Below are 27,984 nucleotides of genomic sequence, written 5' to 3' on the forward strand. Positions count from 1 at the left end.
TCAGTATGATTTGACCTTTCGCTTATATTTAGAATGTATTTAATGTATGAATTCGAATTTTGAAGTTATTTAGTCTATTAAAGTTCTTGTTTTAGCTAACGCAGTCAGGTTGACTAAGCTGATCGGAAGCATTATGATTAAGTACTTTGCTGTTCATTTCGAAAGTCTCGTGAAAATGTTTGATTTAGTGTTCTAACAACAATTGTTTGATCTGGCAAGGTCAGGCAGCTGGCATGCCCACCCATATCGGTCAGTAGTACATATATATCAGCATGTTCTTTGGTGCTCACTTAGGAGAGTGGAATGAAGAGAGAGAAGAGCAGACCGGAAGAATGTAGACACTGCAGGATAGTAGAGTCAGAACTCCGCAGTTAAAGAAGTATTCAGTGAAACTCAAAGTGTGAGAGTCTAAGGGATTAACCAGAGTTACACAGAATGAAATAAGCTTGGATGTAAATAGAATTGTGTACTGGAAACTGAATAATTAAAGAAAAAAGCGAAAAAGGTTCAAGAGTGTTGGTGCCATTTATCGAGCGAGGTGTGCTCGATAGCTAGCCCTCTCGACATTATTTTGATAGTCGTAACAATACTCATGCAGAAATAAGGATTATAGGGAGGCAATAATTTTTGTTACTTCAGCTGGCAAGAAGTGAAAAATAGCAGACAATTTTGAAATAGAAATTTATGTCCTAAATTGGAAAACTTACGCTTAAAATAACTTATGTTTGGGCTCATGTTCGGTCTAAATCTGTTAATAATACGTCCAGGAGTGACGAATAACAGAGAGAACGAAAGAGTTATGAAGTTTAAAATAATTTTGACAAGGCGAAAAAAATTGGCTGGTTCTTAAACCAAGATAGCCTCCAATGTTCTCTTTGGTTTGAGTTTTTCCTTTTTTCACTTATGTTAAGCAGTACTGCTATAGACCTTGGCTTTTATGAAGCTGAGTACTCGAGGGCTGAGGATGTTTAACGCACAGAAAAGAATAAACCACATACTTTCAAGAGGAAATGCACTTCTCTCTGGATGCTTCTCGAATTCGCTTCCCTTTTTCGCAAAACATACACGCAAAGATTAGAATGAATAGATTATGGCGACATCTACTACTATCATCGAGTGAAGCGGCCCAAATATACATGGATCTTAAATGAGTGGCACAGATGATACATCATCCACATAAATTTGGCTCACAGATCCGTCTGAAACTAATCGTCGTACATTTTTCACGACTCTTTGATCTTGGAAAAGCTCTAATCCTTTTAAACAAATCTCTCCCTTTTTAAAAACAGTTTTAAGAGAAAATTGGATGACAGGCTTGGTGAAACTTTTAGGCTGAGCCGTTGGGAAAGCTCTAAAATTTAAACGATCACTCCTCCAGATATGCACAGGTAACACACTATCTTGACTAAAACAGTGATTTAGGTTAGTAAGATTTTCCAAAATGAATTCCTGAACCAGATAGGAAATAATTTTGTCATAAATACCTTAATCTTCACGATTTGCTCGCTCAGATTCAGTGCATGGGAGCTTCTTCACAATTATTAAGACATGATCTAGCATTTTCTTCGAAGCCACCGCACTTCCCAGAAATTTAAAGGAAGTTACGTAATGTGCAGTAGCTCGCATCGTTAGGACTATGGTAAATATGATAATATTATTTCCTTTTATGATTCATGAATCGATTTTGGGAAAGCTTAGTTGACCAAGATCACTGTTTTAACCAAGGTAGTGTGTTATGTATGCATGTATAATCGCAAGCCTTCGCCGAAGACATAGCTGTTGGACGTCATCCATAATTTATGCGGTTCCTGTTTAATTCTCAGAAATATAGAGGAAACGGTTTTGTACTCTGATGTGAATACTATGGCCACTATGGAGAGTTGTGGGAATGATGATCAATTAAATTATAACTATAACGTATTTGACCTATTCTCCTCGTACGCCATGGGAAAACAGCGACTGGGTCCGAGTTTAGTCTGTAGCCAGGGTATGCAAGTCCGAGTCTTTGGCGCCATGATACGGAATTCTGAACTAGTAATGAGTTTCTCAAAAATGAGTAGAGGTTCTTAAGAGCCTGGCACTATTTCACGAGCTGAATTGCTTAAAAAGAAATAAGTACAGTATATCTTTCCTTGAGCCAGCGATATCCAAGGCGGTTTGACGTGAGCCTGTGGTAGTGGTTAGAGCTAGATCAGTGAAGAAATGTCCCGGACTAATCGAGCGCGTTTGGCGCCAAAATATGTACAGATATGTAATCGGTTCGGAGATGCGAACAGTTTTCCAAAAGCAAAGCTCGAGGAAAACTGTCAGCTTCGAGGAACAGAATACAGTGGTACCAAAGATTCATAGACACAGTTTATCATGTCGCATACCATATTATCTTGCATGAAGGCCTAATCCCGAAAAGCCCGGCATTTGAAATTACCAAACGATTTTCAGTTTTCATTGAGACACGACGGAAGTTTGGAGACCTCATTTTGACGTTAAAAAAGTGTTGTTGTCACGGAAAACTGGGTCCGTTTCCATCGGCAAAAGGCTTTTACATTTTGTTTTTGGTGACGCACAGCTCTTGAAATTCGGTTACCATGCGATACGAGGAAGGTTGCCCTTGACGACAGCGTTTATCTATGGTCAATCCCCCATCACCAGACTTCTTCCGTGTCTCCCTCAATTAAAAATCGTAGTAATATGTGCCACCCCTGAATATGCACCACCGCCAAAAAATTATTGTACAAGCTTCAATGTTATACAGTTTAATATCTTAGGAGAACTAAAGGCAGACGTAGAAAAGGCGTGCCCTTCCACACTGGAGATAGTAGACCCTTAGGTTAAGAAGGGATTGGTAAGATTAAAGTTGAGTAAATATTTCATCGGTAATACAAATGAAAGGTGCGGGAAGAAACGATTCCTGACAATCAGTATGTGCCTCGCTAATGTCTGTCAAATGTTCAAAGAGACAGGAAATATACTATTGGATTAGAAAAGAACGTTTCTATGTTGCATTCGATGTGTGCTACCCTCAAATAAGCACACCCCTTGAATAAGCGCTACACTTCCAAAGCTCCTAGCTCATTTATGGTAACATTCAATTGAAAAATGGTCTTTATATTAAGAGGTTTTGGTCGACCCCCCCCCCCTCCCTCCTCCAAAAAACCTCATGTTGTTGGGAGGTCATTTGATTTTGCTTCACACAGAGATCTAGTGTGCCAAAGGATATGTTTGCAACGCATTCATTTGCCAAATTGGTTGCTTAGTTGCTTGATTATTAAAAGATTGTAAAAACGGAGGAGAGAGAATGGAGAGACTCTGATGTCTGGTAGCAAAAACAATTTACCACAAACTTTCTGAAGCAAAAATTCATGTTTAATACGACTTCGATCCACACATTGTCTACTTTCTTTGCTGAGAAAATATAATGATTGCGTAACTATGACTTGCATAGCTACCTGAAGTTTAAAATCCAGAGGTTACCTCAGTAGGAAATAAGAAACTACTTACATAACTACAAAAATTGTAAAACCTAAGAAAACTAAATACCTTTTATTTATGGAGGTTACCACTTTATTATAAAATAAGCTTAATAAGTAAATTTAGTTACTGAAAATGCATTAATATCACTCGTTACTAACTTAATAGATGACTCCCGAAATTTCAAGAGCAAGCTCGATTTTTCTTTCCTTCATTTCTATCGCACGTCTCACGAAGGAAAAGAAGATGAAATTTGAAATCCTTAAACTTCCTTCCTGTTCTGGTGTAACTATATATGAAAAAAGGTTGTAGAGGGGCTTTATTTCACATAGCACTCTAATAACCATGAAACACTTCCAGGAATTTAATAACAACACCTAGTGAAATGTTTTGTTTGGCCGAAAGGTTACAAAATCCCCTGAAGCGTTTTTTCATTTTAGATTACGAAAAAAACAACCCGCTACCAAATCTAATTTGCTGCTTAAGCCTGTGGACAATTTACTCTGATTTTTTCCCTACAATGATAAGAAATAGAATTTTATTTTACAATGGCTTCACTTTTATGATGCACTTGGCTTTCCATCTCCTCGCCAGACAAACCAATGCTTTGTATACTTTTGTATAAATTTGGATATTTAAGTCACTGTATAGAAATCACTTCGACCTAAGGGGATCCTGCCACCCTCATTTCCCCTTCCCCCTAAGGTTTGCGTCCTTGCACAACTGAGATTGAAATAACTTTTACGATCTTTAACCCTCTACACCCGAACAATCTTCACTGTTCTCTTTGTATTTCCTCTGGTACTGACAATGAGAGTTTGTTTGATAATCAGGAGCTTGCTAAATTGGTGATCAGTGCCTTTATTTTCGTCACATTCACCATTTCATTCTAGGGTGATACCGTGAGGACAAATTAGGAGCCAGTCAAGGATAAAGAGTTAAATTCACGCCTACAATAAAGAATGAATAAGTTAATCAGGACGCTATCTAAAACATCTCAATTAGGAACAATTTGCCTTTTCTTGGAATTCTTAGCACTGGAGTCGAGGTTATTATTCATTCATGCCTGTCTGACTGTACAAAGGATGGCGACAAATTGGGCAGCTGCGACTGCAAGTTAAAAGGAAATATATCAAGTGAACTTGAGAAAACTAGTGTGGGAATGTCACAGTAAAATCTGGCCTACCTAACATTAAAAGTCTTTCAAAGTTTATGAATGACATAATATCGCTTTGGATTCAAAAGAATTTCATGACAAAATGCAAAGAGCGTCTCGAAACCAAAACTGAAATTATCTCTGGACCTCAGAAAAGCTAAGGGGACAATCAGGGCGTTACCCGGGATATGTCGATTTCACCAGACTTATTCCCAGCTGGAGGCGGCAGCGGAGGTCTGTTTCTCCGGAATTCCGTACTGTTGATTCTTGATGTAGTTTCCTATCATTTCCCAAGTTATTTTAATCGCAAAAACCAATCGCTGTTTGTCAATAAATCACTCTTACCTACTGGCGACCAAGGCTCCTTAAGAGGAGACAGATTTTTTTTCATTTTACATGCAACTGAAAACTACTCATTGTAGACTCATAGCTCGAGCAGGTCCACACACACACACACCCAATCCAGAATTGAATACCAACAAATTTTCAGCGGAGCAGTGGAGTGTTCTTCCATATTTAAGTTTATTCCCAAAAATAGATGTCCATATTTCATGCATACTTACACGCCGTTCTGTATCATAGCAATAGCGCACTCTCGGTGAACCTTGTGTGAGCATGGCAGGATCTGACAACCGCTGAAAGCGTCCTGAAATAAAGAACCGATCAACAAGATTAAAAAAAAATGTTTGGATTGTGATCTTATTGCCCTGCTTTTCTTTCGCCGGATTTCCACTCAAGAAATGCAAGCACCTGACGTTACTGTGCGTAACAGGTGAATAAAACCAATTGATTGCAAGTTTAATTGCTTCGGTTAAAGGGCAAACCTTTTGGAAGATATTTCTCCCATTCCTTACTCTTATTCAGCCTTAGTAAGTAAATTACGTAACTACCTCTAAACAGATACAGCACTCATCGTGTCCTGAATTTGCTCGGCAAGAATGTTTTCCTTCCAGCCGTTTGTCCAGACAGACGTTACACACATCACAGTGGAAGGAGCGGTCCTTGTAAATACTGAACGGGAAATAGGAGCATCATTTCGCAGGTATTTACTCGAGCACAATATGATTCGTTGGGGAAACAAATTTCTAATTAATACTTAAAAGCGCTGTATTTCTACTTGATAAGCTGCAATAATTACTGAGGAGGAAACTTGATACGTATGAGGAAACCAAAACTAATGTTTTGTGGGATTCCATGAGGTGTGTTAACCACTCATCGATGAAGCTTCTCTGTAACATTTTGCTCTCGCTCTAAAGGCAGCGCCCGGATTCTTCATTCATACTGTAACACAGGTCAATAACTCCTTGACTTGGTACTGTAGCAGGCCAATAACTCCCTGACCCTTATTCTTTTGGACAACAAGCATAATATCCAAACAAACGAAAAAAAATTGGTCATGAATATTGTTTCACCTACCGGCAGATACCACACTTTTCGCAGTGATAAGGAGCTTTATCTTCCCCTGTGAAGTGTTTACACACCGAGCAGAAATATGCTGAGAACCTTGTTTTGCATCTGGCACAGGTGTGGGCGTCCTGGTTGATCTTAAAAATCAAACATTCGAAGTTAAATCGGTGATAACCTAAGTGTAAGAACCCTCTTTCCTCTTATATAAAATTTCAAGTCAATGTCATTCCTGTTTACCTCTTGTTGATGGCTACAAACAGAGCACTCAACAGAACACGCCTCTCTTGCTTTGGAATTGTCATTTGGGCACCCAGAGTTGTTATGACAACGATGACAAGGAAAGAACTTTCCGCAGCATGAAAACTTGACACGGCAGAGCCGTTGATAATGTTCACACAGCCATTGTCGAACCCCAGCAGGAGCCGAGTCTTGCGAAGGTGTTTCTTGTCCACTGCTTGTGGAGTTCTCTTCTACTCTTTCATTCATGAGTTCCGTTTCTCTCGCTTCCCTCGCTTCCCTCGCTTCCCTTTCTCTTCTTTCTCGTGCTTGTTTTTCTTTCCTTTCCCGCTTTTCTTTTCTTTTTCGCTCAGTTTCTTTCATTGATTTCTCTCTTTCTTGTCTTTCTTTCAAAGTTCTCTCGACAAGACAGCAAGCTTCAGCCACACGTTGCTCGAGTACGGCCAACGACTCGTCAGCAGATGTGTTTGAATTACTGTTTAACAGACCCTGACCAGCTCCTGCACTTTCCCCGTCCAGAAGAAATCCCGGAGCGTCATCTCCTCTTTCCAACTGCGATGGCGATATCGGCCTTTCGGCGAGTACATGTCCAAATGGGAAGATACATGCGCGTCCATTACCAATGGGAAACTCTCTGACTGTCAACGGGAGATTTGCTTTAGATCCATCCTCGAGGAGGCTTGAAGATTGAGGCAGTCCTAAGGTCTTCGCTGAAACAGTTTTGGGCATCACTAAGTTGAGGGATGACTTTTGCGGCTGATAACCATCACGACTTGAGTATATTTGTGGAAGAGATCCCATGGTGCTGGCGTAGGCAGAATAATCTCCTGCATAAAATTTTGTAGAATCACGACATTCAGGAAGTGTCGATGAACTTGGGGGAGTAGGGCAGTACACTTCAGGCATACACCCAGATCTGTTGTACTCGGAGTGTGTACCTACAGGCAATTCAAAATCTTCACATGGGCCACAAGAATCCCAGTGCTCATCAGATGCACGGCACTCACAAGAATGACGTGCGAGAAAACTGGGATATATTCCGATGTGATTTGTTCCAAAGTCATCCTCACTTTGATCCCTTTGTGAACTGTGGCCTGACGGAAGATCGCTTCGGCGTCCACCTTTCAAACCAAGAGATCTTTTTTTTTTCGAATTAGTCTCATGGAAATCTCCTAGTGTTTTTGGAAGGGCAACAGCTTGGGTATTCCAATCCTTGTCAAGGCCGTAAGCCCCATTTGTAGGAAGTACATCGCGGTTTTCACCGCTGTCTGCAAACACATCTCCTCCCTGAAAAGAAGCTTTAAGAACGCCATTCCGTCCATCGCTGACTTCATTTGGTGTTTCCATTACCTCCTGTGAGATGCTGATTCTTCCATTTTTATCCTTTTGGGACGGATTTTTAAGGCGGTAGTGATGCTCACCTTCACTGTTTTCTTGACTAGAAATTTTACCTGGTTCGTTGAATTCTTCGTTGCTGTCCCACTTGTTGTTGTCTTCTCCAAATGATGGAATATCAGGGCTCACAACTCCACCTGCCGCGTTGCAAGGAAATTCTCGCCAGCTTCGTTCAGGGCGCGACTTCAACTGAGGAACCTCTTGAAAGTCCTCGCACAGTAAAAGTCTTGCAAGAGCGATGTGACATTGCACTAAATCCGGGTGATCTGAACCGTAGTCAAAACTTGTCAAAATACTCAATGCTTCTTCAAAGAAATTATTTGATGACAAGTTTTTCTTCATCAGAAAGAATCTAACACCTTGCCTATAGAGAAACGATGCATGCGTTGGGTGGTTTTTCCCTAGCGTTTCTTTGCAACTTGGTACAAAAACGTCAAGGAAAGATGCAAAGTCTGAGTTTTTTTCGTTCAAGTGATAATCAACTAAATTCAATATCGTTGCGAACAAGAAGTCCCAGTGGAATTGTCCACTACATCCGAGGGCAACTTCAAAATCGGGAAAGAAAAACGAAAATGAAGACATTAGTGACGAAGCAGACGATGAAGATGACGATGTTGATGACGAAGATGACGATGACGATGACGATGACGATGACGATGACGATGACGATGACGATGACGATGACGATGACGATGACGATGACGATGACGATGACGATGACGATGACGATGAAGATGACGATGACGATGATGAAGCTGCCGAAGATGATGACGATGAAGATGACGATGACGATGATGAAGATGATAATGACCCTAGCCCTGACCCCGATGCTGTCGAAAACGATTGTGAAGAAGGCGAGAGTGGTGGTGATAGCGATTTAGGCGAAAGAGAAGGGAAAGTCAAGCGCTCCGCTATTTTCTCTGCACTAGCCACATCTCCAATCTTTTGATACGCCAAACAAATTTTAGACGATATAAATTTCGAGAATATTGCTTCTTCATTGTTCATCCTCTCAGATAGTAAATCCAATATCCTCAGCTCCATCAGTGCTTTGACAGGTTCTTTGAGTTCTATGAACAACTCTGCTCTATTGTAATGTATGGCGGCTACCAAATGTGGGGGAAGAATAAGATCTGTGGACTTTAGAATAAGACGCTCCTGCAACTTTACTGCAGCAGGGTAGTTCTTCTGACACTGGTAAGCTAAGCTTAAGTTGGTTTGTATAGCAACAATGTATATTTCTGGAGAGTCAGTTTTGTATTTGTTTTCAATTGCTCCAAAAATCTCCAGCGCGTGTTCTAAATAATCCTTAGCCTTGTCCATAACTCGCATAATCAGATAAACACAACCTACATTGGCCTTGGCTACTGCTCTTAAAACATCGATGAGTTGCATTTTGTTTTCAGGATATGCCGTGGTATTAAATGTGAAAAGAGAATACCATCGCTGAAATAAGTCTATAGCTATTTTGTATTTATGCAGCTTGAGTGCAACAGCACCAAAGACAATAGTAAAGCTGGCAAAAAAATGAACATCCTTATCTGAAGTCAGCTCGAGGTTTAACAAAACAACTCCAAAGAAAGAAGGAATGGAACAATTACTCAAACACATCTTTCTACCTCGATCCACCTGCCCCTTCTCGTAATCAGTTGGGTTTCCGAAGTTATCTGGGGTTAGATTCACGAGGTGCTCATGCGCAGCTTGCAAAGACTCTGTGGCCGCTTTCAATTCACATTGCTGTAAGTGATCCATCGTTTCTTCAAATTGTTCAAATGTGCTGCGTCTGGCAGACTGATTATCATCACGTTCCAACTCATCCTCAAGATGGGGTCCTGAACTAGCGTTTTTCGGGATCTTGGCGTGTGTTCCGTCCATCTTTCCGTGTCAAATGTATTACTCCTGAAAATAAGGTGAATCTTAAAACCAAACTTCATCCACATTTAAGTGTTAACAAATGTTTGATAATAAAGCTGAATAATGCTGTACGTAAATGCTTTTGTCAGCTCTCTCTCGCGCGCGTTACTTGCGTTCTCACCGATTTCCTGCAGCAGGCTAGCATTTCGTCTTTGGTGACTTTATCCATATGATATTATGAATATGATTAGATAAAATGATTAGGTTTCGAAGAAGAAGGAGATTTGTTTTTGTGTGTGTGCGTACGCTTTTGCGATGATGCTACTAAGTTTTCCTCGGCATCGTGAAATGTGTTGCTAAATACAAAAGTAATAGGAGATCATCTCGGCCAAAGTCACTCTGCCTCATACGGCATCTAAAAAATGCAAATAACTTTGGTCGCCATTTCAGAAAATTCCGAAACAAATTAAGCAGCCAGTAGCAATAGCATCATAAAGTAGCAATAGTATCATATTCCAAGGCAAAAAACTGACACCAAATATCGACTTAAAAATAGCTCAATCAGCGTGTGTGGCAAGCCGAAGAGCAGATTCAAGGCGTTCTTTTTTCTTGAAAAGCGCTATCATCTTGGAGTTTGCTGGTATATGACACGCGTGCAATGAGCCTACAATCTCCTTCGCAGCTGTTCTGGGACTCGTAACGCAACGCTCCTTTCCGCAAACGGCTAGTAAAAGCGTTGCGTGACGAGTCACAGAACGGTTACGAAGGAGATTAGTGGCTCTACGGAACACAGAGTTTCATGCAAAATAATGTTACGACTAAACTGCCCACCAAGTATTTTACCCTATAAAATGTCGGGAAATTAGCTATCGAGCACACCACGCTCGGCGAAAGGCACAAAGACTCCCGAACTGTCTTATTGACTTTTTTCTTTAATTACCCGGTTCTCCAGTACACAATTCTACCAACATCCAAGCTTATTTCATTCTGTGTAACTCTGGTTGATTTCTTAGACCCTTTGATTCTTACCGGCTTGTGCTATTAAACACTTGCTTCAACTACGGAATTTTGTCTCTACACTTTTCCACGCTGTTTACATTCTCCCAGTCTACTCTAGTCTCTCTCCACTCCCCTCTCCTAAGTAAGTTCTATAAGAACATGCCGATATATTCACTACTGAGAGATATGGGTGGGCATGCCAGCTGGCTGACCTTGTGAGATTAAACATTTGTTGTTAGAAAACTAAACCAAACATCTTCAAGAGACTTTCTAAATGAACTGACCATAATGCTTCCAATCAACTGAGTCATTTTCTAACTGCGTTAGCCAAAACAAGAACTTTGATGTGTGCCAGAAGCAAGGATAGCATACAAACTAAGCCCGTCCACTTATTTATTGCATCGACTGAAGAAAACAAAGAAGGCGCCTGCAAAGTAACTTTATGGGAGGTGGTGCTTTCAATAGAATTCATTCGAAAAAGGATTTTGTTAGGTGAGTTCATTTAAGGGTGGTACATTTGAATATTCCATCGGGGTGGACTGTGGACTGAGTCAGTGTTTTGTCTATCACCTTTCAAAAGCAATCTTCTAGCTGGATACCCTGGAAACTTGGACGAGACATGTTGAAGATGATTTCACTTCATACCTGTTTTCTTTTCCAAAGAAATGATAAATTTGGAACAGACTAAGAGTCGTTCAAATATCTTTTTGGTTCCCACAGTATTGTTTTACTACTCTGGTTATACATAAAAGGTACAAACAGTGATCGTACAGAAAACAGTAATGCTGGCTTATATGAAAATTCACTGTTCATTGAACCATTATAACACAGAAGACACTGTTATCTCACAAACTAACGCCAGTCAAAGAGAATTAAATTAAGCTAAATAAAATTTCCATCTTATGTTCACCTAATTCTTGACTGAGTAGCTTGAAACGATTGATAGTTACCTCAGCTTCCAGTATTTTTGTGGCGTTGGGCTGTCTAATATTCGTCAAACAGTATCAAGTTAACGCGATCAATTTGAATGCGAAATGCACCGGAAGGATCCCCCTCTAGGTTTGAGGTCATTGATCATTGATTTTCTGTAATTTGAAAAATTTCGATTTCGTTGTTGAGGCGGCGGAGCCATGCGCGAGGCAAACGCTAAGGGGAAAGGGAGGGGAGGGGGAGGATAGATGCACGCGAGGAGAGGAGCTCCTCTCTAGCGTTGGCCCCGCCTCTGCCTCGCGTTTGCCTCGTGCTTGCCTCCACTTCTCTGAAAAACGCAAAAAAGAAATGCTGCCTGCTCGGTAAGCCAATCTCGCTTTGATTTCGGGTAATCACGAGAAAACATCATAATTCTTGAAATGTGGCCCCTGAATTCCACTTCATTAAAGGTGAGATAAAAAAGGCTTTTTTGCGGTTGGTTTCCTGCGTTTTTCAGGTGGCGACATAAAGGACTCTTGAGAAGGATGATTCTCTCCTCTTAACTCACTGACGCTTCTAAAAGTTTAATGGAATAACTCATTGTTACGAAGTGCAGGATTTATATCTCATCAGACTTTTTGGTGTGTCGTATCGCTGAATATTTTTACGAGTTGTGTCGTATTTTTACGTACCTGATGGTCAGTCGAAATACACACAACGACTAAAACTATTCAGCAATGCTACACACAGCAAAACATATAATAAGTTATTTGTCATTTCTTGCAAGGCGGGAAAAGCGAAGCAGATAGAGAAGCGTAGTTTCAACAGACCGATTGAGTAGTTTTTTTTTTTTTACACAGTAAGTAACCAAATGTCCAAGTATCGTATAATATTTGTACTTGCTTCATGCAATCTTTGTACTCTATTAAGAAACATTTTTTGCAGCAACTGGAATGAAGCCGTGATCGACCACGTCGAAGTTTAGTTTTCGTTAGAGATAAATTATGGCAATTATCGCGATCTCAAAACCGAAAGTTTGTGACCCTACGGTAAAACAAACTTATCGACAACCACTCGAATATGACAAAATATAATGATCCGTCAATTGATGCTCGCATACTAAGACAAGTGTCGAAAGTAATCTGGGATTGCACTCTGCTGAGTGATTCTCAGCCAATCAGACTTAAAATTGACCATAATCACGTCTTGGTCATCTTCGTATCACGCACCTAAAGCATGTTGGTTTTATACTGAGCGACGTAAGTACTTTTAAAGTTTTGGTTTCACTAGTCAATCGAAATGCGTTCTAATTTCGTCATGGTTTGATAGCTCAAAATGGAAGTAGACCACAAGTAGTCAAGAGGAACGTACCTACATCTAATTCATTTCCAATAAAGCATATATATTATATACGTACAGCGCGAGTTAGGCTTCTGAAGCAATACATCTCTGCTATCAACGAGCCTATGCGTATATGAATCTGGAGGCTGTTGGGGGCGGTTATGATCATGATCATAACATTTATTACAGACATGCATAGCAAGGTGTGCCTTGTATACAGTATATCTCGACTACTACTAAATGCGGAAGTAGTTTGGAAGGCGGTTAAAAGCAAACAAGTAATCCGTTAGGATCTTAAGCTGTTCCTTGCTTTCTCCGAAATCACATGCATGCAACTTTAAGAACACATAGCTTATTTTTCCTCCAAACGCTTACCCATGAGTGCATTTCGATTTAACATTATGTTACATACACAATGATCCGCATTGGCTTCTGCATTACACAGGAATTTAGACTTTCAACAGTAACTGAAAAATCTCAAAGCGTTACGTTTGTTCAACCTTCCCCTTGATTTAAAACTTATCTGGTGACTTTCTTATCATTTGTCTTAAAGATTGTAAGATGATCAAGTTCCAGTTCAATTGCGTCACTTGTAAACACACATCTCTTGGGCGTAATCATCTGAAGAATCATTAGGAAAATTCTAGCCATACCTGGTTGAACTGGATTGAGCTGTTGTCCAGTTCAGGATAGGTTCCTGTTTTAGCGGGCTGATGTCGAAAGTTGAAAATTTTGCATGTGATCGAAAACAGAAATGATTGCATCATAAGGTTTGCATCACCCAGGTCAAAGGTTTTTATTTTAATACAGCAGAAAGTGCTCAGGCGCATTATTAAAATACACAACGTGCCAAGACTAGATTCTAGATTATAACCCAACTGCACCAAGGAAACTCTAAGTAGAGTACAAATAACGCGCGAATCGAGTCTAATTATCGTTCAACCGGTCGGCTGCACGTGCCACCCTCTCTATCTACTTCACTTTACCTCCACTGGCGCTTTTTTTGTTTGTGTAAGTTAATAGTCTGTCAACAGTTAATGTGGAATACGCGTGACACACAAAAATTGCCAAATTCATGTTTCCGGTCGCAAATGAGAAACAGCGCTTGAGTGTGGCGCTCACAACAAGGCGTTTGTAACATCCGTTTACAGCATGTTTCTGCTATTATTCATTTCCACTGGAAGTTTATCAAACTTGTGCACACGAATGTGATATATATGCTGCTTACTGTTAGTTTTAATCATTCCTGGAGAACTCTCAGCAAGAGACGTAAAGCGTCGAAAGAAATAAACAAAAAGTTACAACAGCAAGAAGCCTTCTTTTATGCTGCTCACTAGTCTCCGTTGAATAATTAAAAAAAAAGGATAAATCTTGTACCTCCGACGACCTCCCATAATACACGACAGCACTTTGCGCCTAGTCACGCTCACTCCGGAACCGATGGGCCTGAGGTCACAGTGATATATAACAGACAAAATCTAAAGTCAAATACTTTTCGGCTTGGACTGAAAAATATTTCTTTGAGTATAGGACTCGATAAAAGTTAAGAATATATATATATTTTTCTACAGCTGTTTGGAATGGAGTGCAAATCACATGTAGCTCTGAATACGGACATGCGATCCGTCGCGTTTCGATTATTCAACCCTCATTATTTTATTTCTCGCTTCGTATTTCGTGTCTAAATGGTGACCTATAACATAATGGAACAAATCTTACTTTTTTCCGCTCGCAAATTTCGGCAGCAGCTGGACAGCGGGGGCGAAGTTGTTACTTTCAGGTCTTCATTGCCTTACACATGTGTTACGTATCACATCACATGACCTGGATCGGAGCGTTTTCAAAGTGGCCGTCGATTAAGCGTCAAAAACAATTTGTATAAAATTTGGTTTTGCACAATATATCGTTTATTTGCTCATTTAGGATACTTGAACCTAAGAGGAATGTATTGGGACAAAAAAAGGGGGGAAAATTGAAACAGAAATACAAAGTTCATAATCTATGGCGATGTTGGCGATGGAGTTGCTTCAAGTAAATAACACTCTCTGTCTTATTACTTCATGATCTTACATGTGCGCGACGTTGGAATCAAATAAAATTTGCGAAGATTCGTAGCTTAGGACACAAAGATTTATTTCAGGAGATATTAAAAACATTTTTTCGTCTCCTAGACTGAGGATTAAAAAAGTGATTAATGGGAAAATTGTTACATAAGTGCAGCAGTTTTTCCAATTTTCGCTCCGACACATTTTACTGATGTTTCTTTAAAAACGAAGCACTACAAAGCATCAATCTTGTTCGCAAACAAGTTGTATGTGATACACTCATAAGTATGTTCCTGTGCTTCTTTTCAACACAGAAATCCTATTTTTAGGAGGCACACAACACGCAATGAAGGTGCGTGCATTATAAACAGACAAAGGGATCATTCATGTTTAAAAAAAAACATCAAATCATCAAACACAGGGACCAGAAGGTGTTGAGGCCAATCCTCAACAAGAGAACAATTTTGTTTTCTTAAGTCCGTTCCGTTCCATTCCATTTTTGTAATTTATACTCCCAGCATGCTTAGTGAGCGCGTCTCAGTGTCGTCGTGTAGCGAGAAAGAAACCATGTGCTTTGTAACGCGCTAGTCGCCGGGAGTTTCTCATCGTATGGTGAGTCTTAGGAGCTCGTGTATTTCCAAATCCCGTTCCAACTGTGATTAAGTGTTTGTTTTGTAGGTTTTTACTTGCGAGGTGAAGCTTGTTAGCCAAAGATGAGACTCCAATTCCGATCCTGTTGTGTTGGTAAGAAAATATGCTGAGTGTGCAACTCTCGATTATTAAACCTTGTGTTCAAGAACCCTTGTGTTGTGAAGGCGCGTTCTTTGTCCCCTGGACAGAAGGAATCCATATGCATCACAAAATATAAGTGTAGGTCAAGCTTCAAGTGGGTCTTTCCCTTATAACAATCATGGGACTTAAGAATTATACCACCTACCCTCAGAATTAAAAATTAAAAACACGTTGAGGCCTGTCCGCCTTAAAATTAATCGAAGCGCAAGGTAGATAAAGAGAAAAAAATTCGACAAACCCCGGACAAACTCACCTACGCTACCTTGAATAAATACCGCTGTCTAAAACTTTTGCCCTCTAATCGTTGAGTAAGAGGACGTACAGCGTTTCCGACTCAGACTTTGCGGCATGCAAATTTTATAACACTTCATTTGCATCCAAGCGATAACAGAAAAAATCCAATTGCCAAAAATACGTGTCATCATGCCACACAGGGAGAATACATTAGACTGGGTGTTCAGTTTTCGACAAAAATTCTAAACTGCCGAAAAGCGAAGTGTCCTCAAATAGAAAATGCAAACTCAAAATACTGACATATATGCAGAGAATGAAATTTCACGTTTATGTATTAAATAAATTTTCAGGAAATCAAAGTGACGTTCAGCTAGTGGAGCGAAAACCCCAACTTGAGACATAAGACATGACGTCATGCTACGCTATCGCATCTCATTCAATATGGCGAGGTAGTCCTAATGTAAATCCGAGCGTTCTAATTTGTTCATACTTGGGTGGTTTTTTTTCTTTTTTTTTTTGCCATAAGAACCAGTTCCTTGGAAATGGTCGTGAGCAGTGTATTTTTGGTTGCTGAAGCCGACAAATTCAAAATCACCATGTTAGCAACGCTCTTTGAAAAACGCTCTTTGAAAAACGCTCTAAAAAAAAAGGAAAAAAGAGAAACGATTTCAAACTGCATAATCATCATAACAGGAAACCGGTGGTATTCCTGAGACCACATGCAAAGTACTTTGGCCGGAGGTCTCCAATACCTAAGCCCTTTAAGTATAGTTTCAACTCTAAATGAACAAAGAAAGAGAAGCAACCTAAATGAGTCATTGGAGCTGAATTTTCGTATAAATTTTAGCAGAAGAACATCAATGTTCTCCTTGATTTTACTGACCTTTGACTTCCGATTCGATAACCGACATACATATATAAATGTGTTGTCTATTAGGCATGACAGTTTATTTTTTCAAGTTTCCGTCTGAGTTCTAGACCCGACAGTTAAATTCTTGTACTGTCTCTGACGCTATTCAACGGATAAATCACTATCCAGCAGGTAAGAGTTAATAAAACGTACCGTGCTATCCACCGTGTAAAGATTTATCCAGTGGCTAGCGTTATCTACCCTTCGAACAACCAGGGCCTGACGTTTTGCCGTTTTTTTTTTGCCAAACAGCGCTATGGTTTTGTTAGTCCTTTCTTTGTCAAAATCGTCTCTAGCTCGCTGCAATCCAACATGGACCACTACCGTGAGAATCAGCTATTTATATAAACATAGCAAATATTGTTTACGAGGTTGAAGTCACCTTTTTACATGTGAATAGTGGAATAAGTCATATGTAAATTTTTAGGTCCCACCTATTTTGTTTTATTAAAGATAATAATTTTGGTATAACAGCTGTGAGGCTGGACAAATACCATCTTCTGAGTGTCTGACTGACAACATCGTTCTGATAACCTTTTTGACTATTTTCCACCTTATCAAATGTTTACTTAGCCTTTTTTAATAGTTGCCAGGTTATATTTTTTAGTTTTGAATAATATAAATTGTGTGAAGTAAAAAACATTTGTCTGATATTATTTTTTCCGTTTTATATTTTCTTCCTTCAGCTGGCTTAAGATGAAGCGAAACGGAAAATTCTAAACTGCCGAAAAATTGTCCTCAAATAGAAAATGCAAATTCAAAATACATGTACGGACATGAGTGCGAAGAACGAAATTTCACATTTATGTATTACAAAAATTTTTAGGAAATCAAAGTGACTTTCAGGCGAAATAACTTCACTTTGTCGAAAAGGTATTTGTGTTTAAATACCTCCTACTTTTTCTTCGCTCTAAGCTAGCCTTTCCCGCAAGCTGAAAGACTGAAACTGAAGTAGCACTTAGCATGCACGCACGTCGAAGTTTATTACTTGCAGAACTTGATTAAAAAGTTCAATTCAGACGCCGTGCTTCTATCGTGCTTTTCTGAAACTGAAATTAATGTATTTGGTGGGATTGCGTTCTTGCGGGAAGATACGACAATGGCTTGTTATTATGCTTCCGTAAATCCTGATTTTTGTGCGAATGTAACCCGATGTCTGAATCAGAGTCGTGCTTCTTCCGTGCTAAAGTCGAATCCAATTGCAATTAAGTTCGGCACGGCAGTAGCAAGTCTTATGGTGGCTCAATACACCTTTGTTTTTAATATTCAAACATGAATATTATGACGGCTCAATAAAACCACACCTAACGAAAATTACATCACGTTGCAAGTTTTACCTGTTTTGGTGGTAGGAATAGGGGAAAAGAGGTTGAAGGAGAGGGTGAAGTTTTTAGTCAGTAACTTGAGCGTAACTAAACATTTTGAGCATAACTTTTGGCATAAGGCCATATTGCCAGGTGTGTCTCTCAAAATATAATGTTAGCTTCAAGTAAATATCACGCCCTGCGAACATTCGTAGCCTACGAGACGAAGACTGATTTCGAAAGGAATTGAAGAAAGATTCTCCTACACTGGGGATCAAACAGTGATTAATAGGAAAATGTTATTTCAGAGCAGCAGTCTCTTAAATTTTCTTCCGACGCGTTTTTATGATGCTTTTCTAAAAAACGATGATAGAAAGATTGAACTTGATGTGATAAACCCACAGTTGTACATTTATGTTTCTGTGCCTAATAAGGATAAGATATAGGACGTGTTCATAGGTTTTTAAACACATCATATGTCTCAGTCCTTATTACGAACGCAAAATGCAAAGATGGCGCATGAATTGTAAACAGACAAAAAAAAACGATCACGGGAGAAACGGGAACACGAAGGTAAACCTGTACAACAAAAAATATAAGTCTAACGTAGTGTGGGTCTTTTCCTTATAACAATCATGTGACTGAAAAATTATTTCAGTCTTGCTCAGAGTTCAACGGAACACGTTAAGGCCTGTCATTCCTAAAAATAATCGAAGCGAAAGGTAAACAATGAGAAAAAAGTTCAACGTTCGGACGAACTCACCTAAGCTAGCTTGAAAAATGCCACTTGCGTCGTGTATGCCAAATGATTTTGTCCTCTAGTGTTCTAGTAAAAGGATGTACAGAGTCGAGTTCGAAACTTTATCGAAGAAAACGAATACTGACGATTAACAGTTGGGGGCTCGCAAATTTGTATATGCAAATTTGGAACGAAGTAAAAGTCGGGAACCTGACGTCATGCTACAATTAACAAATAGAGAAGCCTTGACTGTGCTCTGTTCTGTTATAAAGCACGCAGGAAGCGGCTAGAGCACGAAAGAAGTGTAGGGAGAAACACTCGACTACGTCTCGTGTTTCTTCCCACTTCTTTCGTGCTCTAGCCGCTTCCTAAGTCCTTTATAACAGAACAGAGCACAGTCAAGGCTTCTCTATTTGTTTTATAATAAAGAATCCGTTAACTTACCCAAGCATTACTTTTAATTTTCAAAACAAACTTTATTTCCAAAGCGAACAACAATGTCGTCAGCATGCTCTGTACTCTCATAAAGCACGCTACAATAAGCCAATCAGAATCCTTGTTAGAGTGGTTAAAATAATCTGATTGGCTGTTCAAGACTAAAGCTGTCAAAAGTGTCAAACCATCAAGTTCAAAAACCATCAAAGTTCACATTCCACGATAGTCTACAAACTAAAAAATTCGGCAAGTCGAATTTAACACTTTTGCCTGAAGTTTTTAAGTCTCTAAGACAGAATCTCGAAGTGAAATGTTCAGTGAACTTCAGCCGAATTATGGCTCATAAAAACACGCGAGTTTTTTCACATGAGAAGGTAGAAAACAAACTGTTCAAGGCGAATTTTTTTGAATGAACGACAGCCGAATTCACCGGGACATGAAGATCGCTCGGGATGATAGCGCCGCAAAACTCGGCTGTAGTGACTGATGTGAATTGCCACTCAACGTATCGGAAAGGATATCAGAGCAAGCTCTTATTTTTTCACTCGAAGGGCGGCCGATGTAGTTTCTGAGGCTTGCTTTACTGTGATGACAGGAGATCGCCATGATGAGCAAGCCGCGATGAAATTCAGCATGATCATATTCGCTCAGACACCGTCATGATTAGTATGAATTTTAACAATTATGCCAGTTTGGTTATATTTTTCATCATTTCTGTTTTGTTCTGTTTTGTTTTTGAACACTGAACTTTATATACTATACGAGTGTTAGCTGTGTTTGATTTTTATTACCTTACGTAAGCTTGCAATCTAACTGAGCGTGAAAATCTTTAAAACTCGGAATGTTTATTTTGTTTTTCCTTTGAGGATTTTCGTATCTGCTCACGTTTTAATAACGTAAATTACGGCGCCTGGTATGTTTACAAACCTTTGTTTGATTCTTCTGTTGCTACTTGCCGGCTCGCTTCAGTTCCGAAATTTCACTTTCAATTATCGGAAAAAGCTAAAAAGAAGTCCCGGAAAAGCTCGAACACAGTACAATTGGCAGATGGCGTGACAGCTTAAGCTCAGCTCTATGCTCTATACTCTCATTGAGCACGCGCTATCAACCAATGACAGCGCGCGTTATATCCGAACTTTATTATAATATCGCATATCGTTCAATACATTTACAAAAATCCGCCCTGAGGCAGCTGGGCATACAATAGAACCCTAGGTCCCCTGCTGGGTAAACCCACCACCTAACCATTCCCCTAAAAAATTGACAACCCATTCCCTAGAACATCAATAAAGATAATAATGAAAAAAAAAAAAGTATATATATATATATGGGAAATTAACAAGAACAACGTGTTGCAGTATCGGCACGGCGGCACTTCGGACAAACTAACCTATAAGAACGAATGTCATCACGATTGAATGCTGAACTTAGTCTGTTATAAAAAAAATGATTTTAACTTTTTCTTAAAAGGAACTAACTTCACCTCCGATCTTATAGCGAAAGGTAATGCATTCCACAGATTAATTATTCAGATGAAGAAGGAATCACGGAAAGACATGTGTAAGCGGTTTTGTTGTTCATACTTGGTTTGTTTTTTTTTTTTGGTGCCATATGAACCAGTTTCTTGGAAATGTTCATAAGCCGTGTATTTTTGTTCGCTAAGGCTGACTAATTCAAAATAAACAAGTTCGATCCCAGTGCCGTGTCACCATGTTAGAAACGCTGGCTCGAGCCGCGCGGAGGAATATTGGCCCTCAATACTAGCCCTCAAGTCGATGCTCAACTCTTTCCTTGATACACTCTTTAACAAAAAGGAAAAAAGAGGAACGACCTCAAACTGCATAATCACCATAACAGGAAACGGTATTCTGAGACCACATGCAAAGTACTTCAGGCGAGAGTCTCCAATAGCTAAACCCTATAAGTATCGTTTCAACTCCAAATGAACAAAGAAAGAGAAGCAACCTAAATGGGTCATTGGAGCTGAATTTTCGTATAAATTTTAGCAGAAGAACATCAACTGATGTTCTCTTGATTTTACTGACCTTTGAACCGACATATATATATGTGTTGTCTATTAGGCATGACAGTTTTATTTTTTCAAGTTTCTTTGAGTTCTAGATCCGACAGTTAAATTCTTGTACTGTCTCTGACGGGAAAGTTTTCTTTACTAATTCCCAGAGTGCAGAAACCGTTTGAGATCTGAACACACGCTTGGGGATGGATTAGATTGACTGACCCATAAGTAGAACCCAGGCGAGCCCACCGGCTAAGATGAGCTCAACCCATTAACGAGTGGTTTTAAAAAAACATTGCTTGAGGAATTCGAAGAAATAGTTTATTGCCGGAAGGAGAAAACCGATACAAAGAAAGCATAATAGAGAGACCCAATGTCAGCAAGCTTCTTTCGGTATCATTCTGGGTCCAGTTATTCAATAAGGTGGAAAATAAACGCTATCCAACGGATAACTCGCTATCCAGTGGATAAGAGTTACCAAAACGTACTGAGCTATCCACCGTATAAAGATTTATCCAGTGGATAGCGTTGTCTACCCTTCGAACATCCGGGGCCTGGTGTTTTGCCGAGGAAAAATTCTTGACAAACAGCATTATGGCTTTGTTAGGCCTTCCTTCGTCGAAATCGTCTCTAGCTCGCTGCAATCCAACATGGATCACTACCGTGAGAACCTGCTATTTATATCAACAGAGCAAATATTGTTTATGAGGTTGAAGTACGACTTAGCCGGATGAGAATACGATATCGTTTTCCTCACAGTTCGCCTTTTCACAGCCACACAAAACAAAACAACTGCTGCGAATGAGACAACTTTGGTTGTCACTTTTTACGTGTAAATACTGAAATATATCATAACTGAATTTTTGAGGCTCACCGATTTTGCATAATTAAAGATAATTTTGGTATAACAGCTGTGAGGCTTCAGCTGGCTTAAGATGAAGCAAAACAGAAAATTGTGAACGGCCGAAAAATTGTTCTCAAATAGAAAATACAAATTCAAATACTGACATCAGTACGGAGAACGAAATTTCACATATATGTATTTCAAAGATTTTCAGGAAATCAAAGTGACGTTCAGACGAACTAACTTCACTTTGACAGAAAAAAATCGGTATTTTTGTTTATATACCTCCTAATTTTTCTTTGCCCTTGGCTATTCTTTCCCGCGTTGCTGAAAGGCTGAAATTGAAGTAGCACTTGGAGATACGCTTGGCGTGAAAAAATGCAAAGTGATTCTGGGAAATATAGACCACATTGTGGAGCCCATAGATCCAAGCTTACCTGAAACTGGAGATGAAGAAAGATAACAAATGTTCATTCCAAGAAACATACGTGATGGAAATATTATATGTGTGATGGAAAATGAACGATAAAAATTGGTTCTGATGATTTCAGCGTATCCTGACTTGTTTTGAACAGGAATCGTAAGGCCTAAAATTGGACCTTGCTCTATTTCTAAGAAATTCAACAGCCACCCGGTGAATACGTGTATAATAAGTGAACGACAAGCTTTGTTTTCATGAACTTAATTTTGTGAAATGTGTTAGCCGAGCGATCGTTCAAAAGGGCTGCTTTAAAAACTTGCGTACGCTGCAACACACAGTTCATGATCGTTCGTTTACCAATACTACTTCAGTTCAGTCTGCTGTCATCTCAGCTGGATTCATTCGCAACAATATTTCTTTGAACCGATCAGTAAAAACATTTTCGACAATTATCAGGTTTCGATAATTATGACATTTAAAATTTCAGCAATTATTACTGTGTGTCGCACCAGCTCATCTAAACCTGCGCCACCTTGAAACAAACTCCGCAATGAAAGAATTGACCCTGACAACTGGATTTCCTTTCAGGAATCCACTCGTAATTAAATACTTAAGGGCCTAGACTGGCCCATCAAAGAAAACGTCTTTGCGCGTACCTTCACGACTGATCTTTTCCTTCAGTGAAGAAGATTTTTACTCCAAAGAACAGTTAAGGTGTGAAGGTCTTTCGTTCTACGCAGTTGTTTCATCAAGGGATCTGAAATGTTTCTCCGAATTAAAAGCGGATGACAACATAATTAAAGGAACATTAGGGGAATTCCCCGGTTGGGTGAAGCATGAGGAGGGTAAAAAAAAATAAATAAATAAAGGGAGGTGATGGGGTCATCAGTGCACCAAGCTTGACCCATCTAGTTCGCTGGTAATGCAAATCTATGTGCAATCGTGACAGTGTTCAGTCTGTCTGTATTCAATTTATGACAATGTATCAACAGACAATTGTTTAAAACTAAAACCCTGCAACGTATCTATATGTAAAGTGCGTTTTTGATTTAGCGAGAGTTGCAATGATTTGTGACTGATTATTTTTCCGAACCCCATGCTTGCTGCGCCGGAGAAATTTCCTGAATAATACATGCTATTTATCGTACAAATGTCAAAGAACAACTGGTCTCGACGCCCATGACGTTGCATTTTGATAGGTTGTGACATGTATCTCTGCTTTCACTTCCAAATTAATTGTTTCTTGCTTTGAAAACGGTGGGACCAAAGGCTAAGAAGGTTTCACTTCGAAATACAAATTGCGACAGTATGATGTACATGAAGACGACGATCGTTGGGTCTGTTCCTACTTACTGATCATGTTTCACGAAAAAGAACTCACCATAAATTAAACTATCTTTATACGCTCGTTGAATTTTCATCATAGAAGTCGCTATAAATTTACAGCCAAACAGAACCAAAAGTAAAGGGTGTATTTGCCTCTAACCCTCTTTCCCACAGCATACAGTATACACATATATAATCTGTAAATTTCCCTCCCTAGTCTGGGCTTGTGTTCGACCGGGCTGTGATATCATAGAATTACGGGACTGTGAAATCATAAAATCACTGGGCTGTAATATCATGGAATCACCTAAGCAAATCACAATCTAGTTTAACCATTTGTCTGTAAACTTTCCAAAGGAGGTGTTATGAGTAAGAAAATTTAAAGCGGGAGGGACCCCAATCAAAAGACAGTAAGCAGAACACAACTCATTCATACAAAATTTTATTTTTTACTTTAATCTCAGAACCTACATAACTTAAAACAGGGCTATATCTGTAGTCTTAACTATTCTTTGCCAAATCATTGTATTACAATTTTCCTACTTGTTTATCACAAGTTTTCTTCCTTGTTAAATCATACTTACATTATGGAGGAAATGAATATCAAATAAAATAAATAAATAAAAAATAATAAAAGGCCTTTTAAAGGACACTATGAGTTCACCAGGTTAGACAATAATGATTGTTTTATGGTGAAGGTGTGAAAATGTATACCCTATGTCAACCTTTCCTGAGGAAAAGGAGGAAGAAATTCCCACTCATGGGTAACAGACGTGATTCCCCATTGGTATGACATGAAATGTTAAGATGAACCAGAATCCTATCTCAAGGGCGTGGCTCGGGTGATTCACTCCTTAAACAACGATGGGCTTCACTTCTATAAAGCCTTGAGGAAAAAAGCAATGCCTACACAATGGGCAATATAATCTGAAAAAAACATAAACAAACCACATATATATATGGTTGAACTAATTAATAAGATATTGATTAGGCCCTTCATTGATCATTAAGAAAAGGTTATGTCCTATGGATTAGTTCAACCTTCAGAGATATATATATATATATATATATATATATATATATATATATATATATAAACAATCACATGTTGAAAAGATTCCATAACTAGTAAAACCTTGAAAGAGAGATGTTTTTTGCGTCGTCACATGTGTGGACCAAAGAAAAACAGAGAAGATATTCGTGATGACTGCCCGTGAAATTTGTTACACCTTGATCAAAGTAAGCGAAGAGCATTCAAATGTTGCATAAAGTTGCATCAGGAAAGAAATTGAAAGTTCAGATTACCAGCCCAATCCTCATTAAAGATGGAATCGCTGAGTCACTCAAAAGATTTACAGTAACTACCTTTTAAGGAATATAGCACTAGTAACAGTGAAAATGGTCGTAAGATGTTTAAAAATTGAGTGTGAAGGCCCTTTACAATATCAATTTCCTTGTGGCACTTAATACGTGTGATGCAGAATTTGAAGCGTCAAAGTACAGTTACAGAGCCTGGTGACAGTAAGATGTTGGAGCGGGAGTGACTACTAAATGGCATGCTACAGTTTTGCCATTTAGTGATGCTGCAATAGAGCAAAAAATCTACATGATGAAATGGTAGCCCTTCATAGAGAACGCCCTGTCGTCATACTATCAAAGAAAAACCATAACATAATTTAAAAAATAATTCAGAATTTACTTCAGAAGCTAGTTTTTTCAAAGCACTAGACTAACCATTTTCAACATTGCTTTGTCTGACATTTGGCATTTAATGAGACCCAGGGTAGTAAATGGGACTACACAAAATATCCCTTGTTCTACTTGAAAATATTTGAGAGAACCCTTAACAAGTAATACACCGAACTAACCTTATGGAAAAACTCTGGCTTAAACAAAAAATGAAAAAATAATGGATTTTAAGACATCAGCACTTCAAATACTTGTGAAATTTTTATATTTTTATGGTTGACCAATCACATTATAGAATGAGATCTCCAAGCACCTAGTTAAGTTCTCTTGCGACTGGTTTGTTCTTCATGACTTGATAACATGAGAACTTGAGAGCTTTATTACCTTGCATGCTTTTTGTCCTAAAAAGGACCTAGTGGCCCAATCAACTCAAACATGTTTGGTTGTGCTGCTACATTACCAAATAAAATAAGTTTGAGTACTGACTCCTTTACCTTCAAGTTATTCAAACAACCTCCCAATAACACACAGATCTACCACCTGGTCAAAGGGTGACATGTAAAGCCTTAAAAACTACTACCCCAGTTACCCAGGAAAAGGAAAACAAAATGGGTTGATTTGCATTCTTTAACACTGTTAAAGCATTGCTCATCAGTTCTAGGCACCTCAACTTTAGTAAGTTAACCCTTGCACTTAAAAAAGTTATTTTTCCTTACAATATCATTATAATGTTTTAAGCAGACAGGTGGCACATGGAAAGAAAAATATCAACAACAGGATTTTGTTTTGATCTATATGTAAAACAAAGAGGATTAAATGAAGAATGTGATTGGTAATATATTGGATCAGGCCTTGAAATAACTTGACAATCCCCGAAGTATGGTTTTGCCTTTTTTGAGTCAGCCAAGTTCATCATGCCTTCCACATAGGAAGCTCCCTGTGGTGACGGATCCTTCTCTGCATTGTTGTAGTACAAAAATTCATTCATTTGATGTGGGCCTGGGTCAACCAACAATGAATGGTGTGAAGAGGCTTCTGCAGGAGGGTCTTTAGCATCTTTGGGGGGTCTGTGTTTAGGTCTAGCTCCTAAATGCTCCCATTCATTTGACCTATTGCTCACGTAGGAATTAGACTGATCTATGACTGTATCTATATGGTCAGTGTTCCTTGCACCTGAGATACTGTTCCGAGTTGAAGTGCCTCCTACTGAAAAAAAATCTTGATTCAAACCAGCCATGTTCTCTTGCTGTAAACTAATTACTGAACTTGATTCATACAGATCCTCCCCAGTACTAGTTCCAGCTTCAGTTTCATTTGAGTAATTGCCAACAGAGACCTCTTCTTCACCTTCAATACACGCAGTCATTCCCCTGCTTTTTTCCAGTTCAACAGATTTTCTATCATCTGCATCACAAACAGTTTCACACTCTTCCTCCTATGGTATCTTTTAAATTCTTGATGGTCACTACAGATGCATTTTTTTCTAGAAGATCTCGAACAGAGGTACATGACAATTCTCCTCTGGATTCCAATTCCTGAAACAATTCTGAACCTTCCCTGATCTTGGCAAGTCTAAAGCTTTCCAGTTTTGGTTGAACAAGGCCTTTCAGTCTTTGTAACTCTGATTCTGACAGGGAATTTGAGATTGCAATAAGTCTATGATGCCGAAATGAACCTACCGTAGAAGCAAAAATATGAGCAGCAAGTGTAAGGTTATTTAATAACCAATGCAAAGTTAATGCTTTATAGAAAAGCATTAAGGTGGCTTGAAAGGGTTTTCTCAAAGCTTGTGGACATTTTAAACCAAATCATTTCTTACATCAGAATTTTCAAATTCTAGGTAAGCTAATGGCTAACTTGTTGAACTTTCATTTAAAAACAACTTACATGTAAGATGTCACATTCAGTCATGTTAACTATAATTTAATTGAGTCATATCCTCAAAAGTCACTTTTTTCAAGTTACTAATGTTACCACAAAAGCCAACACAGTGATATACATTTCTTAATAGCATTTTTGATAGTCAGCAATATTCTTCTCTTTCCATGATTCTTACATCACAACTATCAAGGGATCAAATGAAATGATCAGGAAATATATCAATGGTTTCATTAAGATTGGCCCATTAACAGAAAGAATTAATAATATTTTGCCAATTGGGACTTTTTGTAAGAAAGTAGCTCAAGGTTACTGACAAGTAGAACTGCACATGAATGCCACTATATGGTTCAATGCCCAGCTTGCAGACAAATTTTAAGGTTAATCTTCTGAAAGGTGGACAACCTCGAAAATTTGCTCCAATTGTTGAAGAACAAAAGCAGAAGTGAGTACTTCCTATTTACTGTCTTGAATTGTGCAATTGTATACAAAATATAGCAATTTTTATAAATCATGGGTATATTGCAACTTCAAATCACAACCTTGCAGAAAAGCAGATGACTGATGAAAAGCATGTCAAGATT

At 38.9% G+C, this 27,984-nt stretch overlaps 1 protein-coding gene across 5 annotated transcripts; it reads right to left on the reverse strand.

Moving 5' to 3' along the window:
* Positions 1 to 3,357: 3,357 nt before the first annotated feature.
* On the reverse strand, positions 3,358 to 23,304 carry LOC131785322 (bromodomain-containing protein DDB_G0270170-like). Of its 5 annotated transcripts, XM_066172122.1 has the most exons (7): positions 18,815 to 18,941; positions 16,901 to 17,047; positions 6,269 to 9,562; positions 6,041 to 6,168; positions 5,515 to 5,635; positions 5,188 to 5,270; positions 3,358 to 4,578 (listed from the first exon to the last, which is right to left on the reverse strand). In XM_066172122.1, the coding sequence occupies exons 3-7, from the start codon at positions 9,536 to 9,538 to the stop codon at positions 4,521 to 4,523; spliced, it is 3,660 nt and encodes a 1,219-aa protein (XP_066028219.1). In that variant the 5' UTR covers positions 9,539 to 9,562; positions 16,901 to 17,047; positions 18,815 to 18,941; the 3' UTR covers positions 3,358 to 4,520. The 5 variants fall into 5 exon arrangements, with proteins under 5 accessions (XP_066028219.1, XP_066028220.1, XP_066028218.1 ...); XM_066172123.1 differs by lacking the exons at positions 16,901 to 17,047; positions 18,815 to 18,941 and adding an exon at positions 23,164 to 23,304; XM_066172121.1 differs by lacking the exon at positions 16,901 to 17,047.
* Between the last annotated feature and the right edge of the window lie 4,680 nt (positions 23,305 to 27,984).

The sequence above is a fragment of the Pocillopora verrucosa genome, chromosome 9 (genome assembly GCF_036669915.1).
Source record: "Pocillopora verrucosa isolate sample1 chromosome 9, ASM3666991v2, whole genome shotgun sequence".
In the NCBI taxonomy this organism is placed as follows: domain Eukaryota; kingdom Metazoa; phylum Cnidaria; class Anthozoa; order Scleractinia; family Pocilloporidae; genus Pocillopora; species Pocillopora verrucosa.